At 48.4% G+C, this 9,711-nt stretch overlaps 1 protein-coding gene across 1 annotated transcript; it reads left to right on the top strand.

Moving 5' to 3' along the window:
* Nucleotides 1–5,772: 5,772 nt before the first annotated feature.
* Nucleotides 5,773–9,181, top strand: SLC35C1 (solute carrier family 35 member C1). The gene is made up of 2 exons (XM_059474457.1): nucleotides 5,773–6,319; nucleotides 8,030–9,181. Exons 1-2 carry the CDS (start codon nucleotides 5,773–5,775, stop codon nucleotides 8,587–8,589), a joined length of 1,107 nt encoding a protein of 368 aa, XP_059330440.1. The 3' UTR covers nucleotides 8,590–9,181.
* The last annotated feature ends 530 nt before the right edge of the window (nucleotides 9,182–9,711 follow it).

Genomic DNA, 9,711 nt, shown 5'->3' with positions numbered 1-9,711 from the left:
GGGACCTGGCACCAGACATCCAGAGATGGAAGAGCCCAGGCAGTGCTGGTTTTGATCCAGCTTGAAAGCTAGTTTGGATCCAGCTGCAGTTAGCCCCTTCTGGGCTGAGCTCCAGCAGATTCTGTGTGATGTTCCAGGGTCCAGGAAGGTGTCTGAGCTGGGTGCAGCTGATCCAAGCACTTTCCAGCTAGTGTCAGCAGGCTGCTGGACGACAGCATGTGGGGGAGGCACCAAGGCATCTTCCGAGCAGCTCTCTGGGCCAACAAAGCTGGCACAGAACCACAGCTAAAAACCCACCTAGACCAAAACCATTCCAATTCTGCAGTGGCACCAACCCTCCTCAGCACTGGACTCCCCTGGGTTCCATGTTTTTCCACAATGAAACTGCAGCAAGATCTATTATCCTGCTACAGCAGCAGGAGGGCTACAGCAGTAAAACTCTGCCAGGGCCATGTCTCCTACAGATGGGGGGAGTCTGGAAAGAAGCTGCATTGCAATGGGAAACACCGGTGCTAAAAACAGGTGTCATTTGAGGGCAATACCAAGAGATTACTCAATTGGCTCCCCTGATTCGTGTTTGCTACCCTAGCAGAGAGAGCTCTGATTCAGCTAATCTGATCTGATAAATCTTAGATTTTGCATTGGCCTTCTTCTCCTGTATTGATTATCAGCAAATGCTAAATAACAGTATGACAGCTGAGACCTGTCGTTACCAGGCAATACCTGCAGTTCAAACTTGAAACCTCAAAAGCTCAAGCTAATTTTAATTAGATACACAGCAAACCAGAGGAATCACCAGTAGGTCCAGTAAAGTAATACCCCTGTCACAATAAAGTAATGCTCTTGTCACAGATGACCCTCCTGGGTTGTTGGTCCCTGTTTGGACACCATGGGGGCACCACACCACCTGTACATATTCTGAGCATACTAACACACATATGCATATGTGCAGAGATAAACATACTAATATGCTTGTATATATGTGTGCATTGATACATGTATGAATCTGGATTGACATCTTAACTTGTAAGCTCCATACTTCATAAATGTCAGCATCAAGGATGTTTGTATTAACTGGAAATCAGACACGTATGCTTGTAAGGAACAATAAATTCTTAAATACACTGGAATGACCTCTCTGCTGAGTGGATTTTTTTCCCATGTCCCATTCTAGGTAGTGGAATGAGTCCTATTTCTAACCCTAAACCCAGAAACAAAACTGGCAATGTTTTCTGCTGCATTGTTTGCTCTTCTACATGACTTACAGAGGGCCTATTCCTACAATAACACACTGGTCGATATGTCCAGGTCTCTTGTGTGGCCAGGAAATGCAATCTGTGCTGTCTCACCACCAGTTTGATGTACACCCCAAAGCCCATTGCTGTTTTATAAGCCAGGCTGCTGGCTATCAGCTGATTTGCATGCTTCCAGGTAGGTCACCTAATTTTAGTGGGAAGGGGAGAGCTCTCCCCTCAGAGGAGCAGCACCTCTCATAGTTAAAAAGGTTTTCTGATCACATGGGAAAGAAGTAAATAAGAAGCAGGAGTGTAAGTATATGTGTGTGCACACCAGCAGCAGGCAGGGCATCAGGTGTGGCGGACACCAGCAGCAGTGCAGGCACCTCACAAGACATGGGAGCAAGGACACTCCGAGCCAGATTTCCCACATGAAGAACCTGTCAAAGCTGCTTATTTTCCAGCCTCAGACCTTTACTAGTGATAACTGCTTATTTTGTAAGCACTCAGGCAACATTGAGCAGCACATCCCTGAGCCAGGAATAATCCTGTGCTGGCTCCTCACAATATGTGCTGCCATGTTAATACACGGCCAGGCAGCAGGGCAGGCAAATACTGAGGTCTCATCTGCATACAGAAGTCAATCTTTGCTGCTGTAGCATAATAAACATGCTCTGTAATGAAGCTAAAATTATTTATCTTCTCCAAAAGCAAGGCTAAAAGGTAGCTTCATCTGCCTATAACTGCTTGCCTGTAAAAGAGTCAGCAAAGCTGTAACAAGATCCATTGAACCCAGCAATGCCAAGCATGAAAAGGAGTGTGCATTATTTAGTGGGAAAGAACCAGCCATCAGAATAACATTGCTAGTGCCCTATTGAATTCACTCTCTGGAAGTTTTTTAATTCAAAATTGATTTTGTTTTTCTCATAGAAAATCAGGTTTAATTCAAGTAAGATTTAATTCAGGGAAGCCTAAGACTGATGTTGTGCAGGAGGCCAGGCTACATTATCTAAACCTACTTATTCCTACCTTTACTCTGAAATTTCTAAACCTATGACTTTAAACCACCTTCGTCCCAAAGCAAAGCACCCTTGGGAGGCAGGTAGGCAGGCAGGGCTATGGCAGAGTAATTCTGCTGGTCAGTTTTTGCACCCAGGGAAGCCTTTATTCAAAGCGCTTGTCAAACCATTGCCATGCTGTAGACCAGCTCTACCTAGGGAGACCGACCAGCACAACTATCACAGAACTACCTCATTATTCAAGAACAAATCACTTTTATTTTGGAATACACTGTCAGCACCAGGGAGTTATACTGGCAGAGATGAGAGAGTTATTCTAGTTGATTTTCCCATGCAGATGTGCCATACATGTGTGATAGGGCTGCAGGATAATCCCCCAGGAGAAGCAACAAGGATTTTATTGATTGAGATATTTCAAACTTCTGCAGGGCAAAGCAATCTACTGTGCACGGAATGAGTGAACACGATGCAGTGGAAGGGGGCTTTTGGCTTCTCCAACCCCCATGTTTATTTTAGAGAAGGCACTTTGAACAATGTTAGCAAGTGGCAGAGAGAAGAAAAAAGTTATATCTGACTCTGAATCTGCCAGAGGCATGTCATTCTTGCAACATTAGTGGTAGTAGAGGTCAAATTCATTGAAATTCAAGCCGAATTATGTGATGCTGAAACCACAGGTGTGTACAACAGGCCACAAGGACCTATGGAACCAAGTGAGTGCCCCACACAGTGCCCTGCACTGTTTGCTTTCTTTTTTTTCTTGACTGACACCACTTATGAGAGGAGTGCTGGGACAGGCAGTGGAAGAAGGTGGATGGAAAGGACACAGGATATGAAGTAATGAGTAAATGCTAGCTGACATCTAGCACCAGGATCAAAGGCAGCTTTCCCTGCCTTAATGCCAGCCCCTCTGCACAGTCACAATCTGCTGTTTCCATGGCAGGAGCTGCAGGCCTGCGTCCAGGGGATGTCACACCCCACACATGTGAGCTTGGGCGAGCACCATGCATGGGGTGGCTCTCCCAGATGTGCAGGCAGAGTGGGGAGGTGGGTGAGGTGAGCAGGCTAAACTCACTTGGGGTTGTACCAGGGCTCTATCAGGGCGCCTATCACAAGGTGCAGTGCTGAGATGTTGCTCAGAACACAACCCTGAACACTCCCTCACCCTGCAGGCAGTTGGGTGGTCCAAAGTGAGCACACCAGCACCAGCTTTCTTTGTCCAGAGGAAACATGATTCCCATCAGAAGCCCAGATGCTGCTTAGAAGGAGGGGGTTGTGAGGAAGGGCAGCATCATTTTCTAAACCCACTAATGCACCTGGGAGAAAAAAAATCAAGTGACTTCAGAGATTTGAGAAAAGCACGTTATTCCTGAAACATTTTCCACCCGCACCAACTGGCCTAATTAAGTACTTTTCTCCCCAAAACCCCTACTATGCTCCCATCCTCCCCAACTGTAAGAGCAGCAAAGATTGCTATGGGGGCCAATTAACGCTGCTGGCTTTGCTTCCAAAATCCTCTTAATTATGCCCTGTGCAAATTGCTGGGCCCCAGGACATTGCAAACCAGACACTTTGCAGCAGTCTCAGCTGACATAAGCGAGGGTCACACTGACCAATGTTTGACAGAGCTCACTGCTGCCTCCCCCACCACATGGAATCTGGCATTAATTCTAATTTATTTCATGTTGTCCAGCAGTTTGAATTCACAATATGCTAGAGTTTCTTATTGAAAGGCTTCTTTGTTATGAAGCACCATTGAGAGAACATGGGATGTTTTGGCATGTGATTTTGGGCAGATGGGTGTTTTATACCTGGGATGATGATGTGGAACTATGGGATAAGTGAGTTAGCATGAGAATGAGTGTGGCCTCTCCTAACACCCAGGCTACATTGAAAGCATTAGCCCCTGTATTGCTGGCAATGCAGTGGGGTAGCGCACAAGTCAGTACAGGCTGTACCTCAGTTTGGAGAGGTAAATGGCATTGGCAGAGACATTCTCCTGGTTAGATATCAAATTATTGATGCAGGAATAGGAACTAGGCAGCCAGCTCTTGCCTATGCTGTCCTTGCTTGTACATATCATCATGCCTACTTCATTAAGGTTGTATTGGGAAGGTTTTATTTACCACTACAAAAACTAAAATCTGTTTTCTGTACAGAAGGTTTAGGCAGCAGAGCACACTGTGCTTTTGATGGGATGTGGGCAAAATCCATGCTGGCATGGGTGTCTGTCCAACACCCAGATTTCACTTGCTCCAACCAGCACACGAAGGATGCTGACAGGAACCAGCAGAGCAGTCTTGTTCCTGACACAAGGACCACTACTAGTCCCCTCCTGCCACCACTGCCCAGCTATACCAGGTGGATACAGTGCTGGTGACAATCAATATCCATGAGCGTGGCAGCCCCTCCCCAGCAGTCCCACAGCAAGGCCCTCCCTCCTGGCTGTGGTGGATGCCCAAGGACCATCCTCAGGTTCTCGTTAAACTGCCCCAGTTGCTGTCTGCCCCTGTTGTCCCAAAATAGGCTCTTTCACGCAGTGTGTAAGACACCAATCCACACACAGAGTTGATGTATTTGATTTATTTACAGTTCTGCAAGGAAAGGGGTGCTGGGTGGCAAATCCACTAGGCCAGTGTGACAGCTACCAAAACTTTTCACTATTCACACACTTTCACAAACAAATACATTGTTTGCTATAGAACAAAGCTAATTCTTGTTGGCTACAAGTTACCTAGATTTTTTGTTGATTAATATTCTATCTTCCATCAACAGATGATTTTCTCACTTCTCGTGGTTATTAGTCCGCATGCTCAGTCTTTCTCTTCTTTTGGGTCAGTGGATTTCCTGAGCTGCTGGTCAGTGACTTGGTGGTTATAATCTCCCCGGGCTGGAATTACCTTTTACCCAGTTGGAGCTGATCTCAGTACAGTTGCTGAGCTGTCTTTATTAGTTTCTTCCTTATCTTAGGGGTCCTGTCAAATGTCCTTAGGACCTGTAAATTCTACATTCTTTATGTGCCCTGTCAGCTTGGCCCCCAAGCTTTGCTAACTTCCACCTGGGTCTGAGGTCGTTGAAATGTGTCGAGACCTGAACCTTAACAAGGCTATTCTGCCGACAAGTAACTTCTTTTTGACACCCGGGCATCACTTAGAGCTTGCATGTTCGCTGCTCTCTGTTCCACGGATCAAATCTCGTATCTTGTTGATTTGGCGTGGAAGTACACAAAGTTCAAAATCAAAGAGCATCCTTTCTTAAGAATTTTTTAATAAATTTCATATTCGCGGCCGGTGCAGCCCCGGGGCGGAGCGGGCGGCGGGGCCAGGCCGGGCCTTCCCCCGCCATGGCGCCGCGGCCGGGGCGGTGCCGAGCGGCGCCCGCGGGGCGTGAATAAAGGACGGCGGGCGGAGCCGCGGCGCTCCGGGACGCGCGGGGCCGGCGGCGCAGGCGGTGAGCGGGGCAGGCGGCGGCGGGAGGAAAGAGGCGGGGGCCGGTGGGCGTCGCTGGCGGCCCGGCCCGCCATGAGCAGAGCGCAGCTGACGCGGACGGGGATCCTGCGGATGGCGCTGGGCGGCGGAGGCGGCGCTGACCCGCTGCTGCCGGCGGAGGGCGGCGGGGACCGGCGGGCGCCCTTCCTGCTGCGGGCGCTGCGCATCGCCGTGGTGGTCTGCCTCTACTGGTTCACCTCCATCGCCATGGTCTTCCTCAACAAGTACCTGCTGGACAGCCCCTCGCTGCGCCTCGACGCCCCCCTCTTCGTTACCTTCTTCCAGTGCGCCCTCACGGCCGCGCTCTGCCTGGGCCTCAGCCTGGGGGCGGCCTGTGGGCCCCCCTGCGCCGGCCTGCCCGCCCTCCGCCTCGACCCCAAGGTGTCCCGCAGCGTCCTGCCCCTCTCCGCCGTCTTCATCGGCATGGTCACCTCCAACAACCTCTGCCTCAAGCATGTCGGCGTGGCCTTCTACAACGTGGGGCGCTCCCTAACCACCGTGTTCAACGTGCTGCTCTCCTACCTCCTCCTCAAGCAGACCACCTCCCTCTATGCCCTTCTGGCCTGCGGAGTCATCATAGGTGAGGGGGAGCAGGAAGGGCTGCTCCCACCCGACAGCCAGCCCCGGAGAGACGGTGGTGGGGTGGCTTTCCCTTGGGAAGTCTTCCTCACCTGCATGGCAGCTCCCTGGTGAGGTGGGGTAGCTCAGGGCTCATGCCTTGCTCTATCTGTGGCAACCAAATTTGTATGTCTGGAGGATGTAGGTGACTCACTATGAGAAGAAATTGCTCTCATTTGACACAGCTCCCTTTTTCCTTCGAGCACTAAAACTTCTCTACCCTCTAATGAAGTTTAACTTGCCTTACCTTTTTCTTTCTTCCCCCTTTACAGGCCATAAAATAGCAGGTGGCTTTCTCTGTGTTTCCAAGTTCGTGTTGATTATTAACTTTGGTAACAATAACATTTATGTCAGCACCACTGGGACCATACAATAGGGTCAGCCAATTGGTTTTGACAGTAGGCTGAATACATGTGATAAAGGGTTAGCTGATCAAGCCAAGCGTAAAACACCACCAGAAAATCTGGACGTGGGGTTAGCATGTAGGGCAAAGCATTGAGTGGCTTAACAGGAATGCTTATAAATCGTCCATTCCAAAGGCAAAATAATCCCAAAAGCTACCTTTCACTGAAGGGCCATTTAGATGCCAGGAATGGTGAACTGTTGATTTCAGTCTGGTTTCAGGTGTGCATGCCTTCACTTAGTGTTAGATGGCCATATGGAATCAGATGAAAATACGAGAATCTCATCTCCATGGAAGAAGTGAATGGGAACAGAGCTACTGTATTTTCTACAAGTGAGGAAAGCAGTTGCCTTCAGCTAATCTTTTGTTCAGGCACTACCCAGGACTGTGGTGTCTGTCAGCCTGACAGGGTTTCTCTGGGGTTAAGACTCTGTCCTCCTGGCTCCATCTCCATTCTCTGTGAGAGCATTGCCTGTGTGCCTATATCAGCATAGCTGAGCGTCCTCTGTGGCCTGAGACAAAGCCCCTCCTGACGGGGGATGGAACCCATTTGTATCTGGGCTTGGTTTCAAGCAGGCAACTTCCCAGACAGCTAATGAAAATGTGGCGCAGTGCTCCTTCAGTAGCTCATCTCCCTTTCATGTTTTGCTTATGAGCTGGATGGGGAGAGGTCTCCCTCTCTGCCCTGGAGATGCAAAGCCTGTAGCTCCTGTTTTGGAGGCAGTTAGACAGTGCTTTGCCCATCAAAGTTTAACATGAAGATACTGCACACAGTTTCTGCCTTTTGATTTTTTTATCATGCTTAATATTACAGCCATGTTTTTACTATCTTTCCATCTTCTTATCTGACCTATATTTTCCTTCCTGTTAACGGCAGAGAAAAGTCTATAAAGTTAGGTTTTCTCAAACTTTGATGAATATTTTTTCTACCCGTGTGTCAATTTTCAGCCTTTTCAATTAAAAATAAAATGGTCTCCTGAAAATTACCTATATGCAAAGACTAGCTGGAATAGTTGTTTCTGAACTGCTGCCTGCTCAGCGTAGGAATTAGTGCTCTGCGGTTGCATTACCCGCACAGTAAATTTCCTGCACTCGCAAAATAAGTCTTCCCAGTCGTGGCATTTTGTGGGTTCACATAAAAGAAGGGGGAAGCCCTTAAGCCTGTCTCTTGCTGTTGTTGTTCACTATCGAGTAAATGATGAATTTTTGAGTCAATGTTTTGAGCCTTTCAGCAGCTGTTCAGATGATGCCTGATTTGTTTGGTTGCAGGTGGCTTCTGGCTGGGTGTTGACCAGGAAGGAGCAGAGGGTACTCTGTCATGGACAGGTATATTCTTTGGGATCTTGGCAAGCCTTTGTGTCTCTCTCAATGCCATCTACACCAAGAAAGTGCTGCCTGTGGTGGATGGTAGCATCTGGCGTCTGACCTTCTACAACAACGTCAACGCTTGTGTCCTGTTCTTCCCGCTGATGGTGCTGCTGGGCGAGTTCCGCACCCTCTACCACTTTGACAAGCTGGGGAGCCCCAGTTTTTGGGGCATGATGACCTTGGGGGGAGTGTTTGGCTTTGCCATTGGGTATGTGACTGGACTTCAGATTAAGTTCACTAGCCCACTCACCCACAACGTGTCTGGGACAGCCAAGGCCTGTGCACAAACAGTGCTGGCTGTTATCTACTTTGAGGAGACAAAGAGCTTCTTGTGGTGGACGAGTAACTTGATGGTTCTGGGGGGCTCCTTTGCCTACACGTGGGTGAAAGGACTGGAAATGAGAAAGGTGCAAGAGGATCCTAATGTCAAAAGTGGTGAAAGAAATGACACTGGTGTGTAGGCGGCTCTTGCACCTCTATTTTTGGGCCTGGAGGGGATAACCTTTGGTGCTCCTTTCCTCTTGGGGAGAAGAAGAACAAGGAGCAGGAAAAAATGACCTGCAAAGTGCGTGGGGAACTGTGTCAGGAACCAGAGCCAAAGACCTGACTGGATCATGTTTTGTCTCACCCCGTGTCAGAGTTGGGGAGAGCATGTGTTGTGGAGATCAACTGGGTTGGGTTTTTTGTGATTGTTTTTTAAAATGGATGTTGTTATTTACCTATTCTGGGAAATTTGCATCTGGGGAGTGGGAGGGGGGGCCACATTGGGTTCATATCAGACAAAGACTGGAATGGGAGCTTTGTGTGGTTAGGGATCTAAAATTACCTGAATGAATGCAATCTGGGGTTATAAAATCCTGAACCTGCAGGCAAGGAAGAGGCAAGTAGCCAGACTGTTTGGGTTAGACTTCAGTAAACTGTTTTGCTGTATAAGGTTTTTGCAACAGCTGTTCTTCCTGTTGCCCCATTCAGTGCAGAGGATGGAAATTCTCTCCCTTCTGGCTATGTACAAGTCTAAGCAACAGCAGTACCTCTAAAATGCCGTTCCAAAAAGTCAGTATCACATCCTTCTGAGTTTTTTTCCTGTGTTGCTTTACACCTGGTTTCTCAGTTTGAGGAAGCATGGTAAGAGTCAGGAATTAAATTTCTCGTTCTCTCTGTGCTGTATCCAGCGAGGGAGAGCATGCTCGCTCCAGTGGCCTTTCCCACAGGGGAGTGAGCTTGGCCTCTGTGTCTCTGGGTCACTTGCAGCAGTGGAAAAGTCATTCTGAAACACTTGTTGCTTTAGGGTGGGGATCCCAGTTCACCGAGGGTTTGCAACACTTCTCATTACCCTCTTTGTAGGGGGTAGGTGTGTATTGAAAATGGGGTTGTTATCCATTCCCTTGTTTCAGGGGGCTTGTTCCATGTTTACTTTGTAGCTCCTCTGTGAATCCTTCAATGCAATGAGTTTCGTTCAACAGTATCAATTCCTTTGCTTGGAACTTGCTGCTGAACAGGTCTGCAGAAATCTCTGCCCAACCCACCCCACCCCACATCCCCAGTCTGGTTCTATGCAATAGAATATGTCAGTGCTGTGATTT

The sequence above is a fragment of the Ammospiza nelsoni genome, chromosome 6 (assembly GCF_027579445.1).
Source record: "Ammospiza nelsoni isolate bAmmNel1 chromosome 6, bAmmNel1.pri, whole genome shotgun sequence".
NCBI classification, from domain to species: domain Eukaryota; kingdom Metazoa; phylum Chordata; class Aves; order Passeriformes; family Passerellidae; genus Ammospiza; species Ammospiza nelsoni.
The sequence above is the reverse complement of the archived record's forward strand: the minus strand, read 5'-3'. Positions and strand labels throughout refer to the sequence as shown.

Coding starts and splice junctions, on each gene's coding strand:
- SLC35C1 (XM_059474457.1), top strand. CDS start 5,773: ATGAGCAGAGCGCAGCTGACGCGGACGGGGATCCTGCGGATGGCGCTG. Junction 6,320..8,029: donor GGCCTGCGGAGTCATCATAG/GTGAGGGGGAGC, acceptor GTTTGGTTGCAG/GTGGCTTCTGGCTGGGTGTT.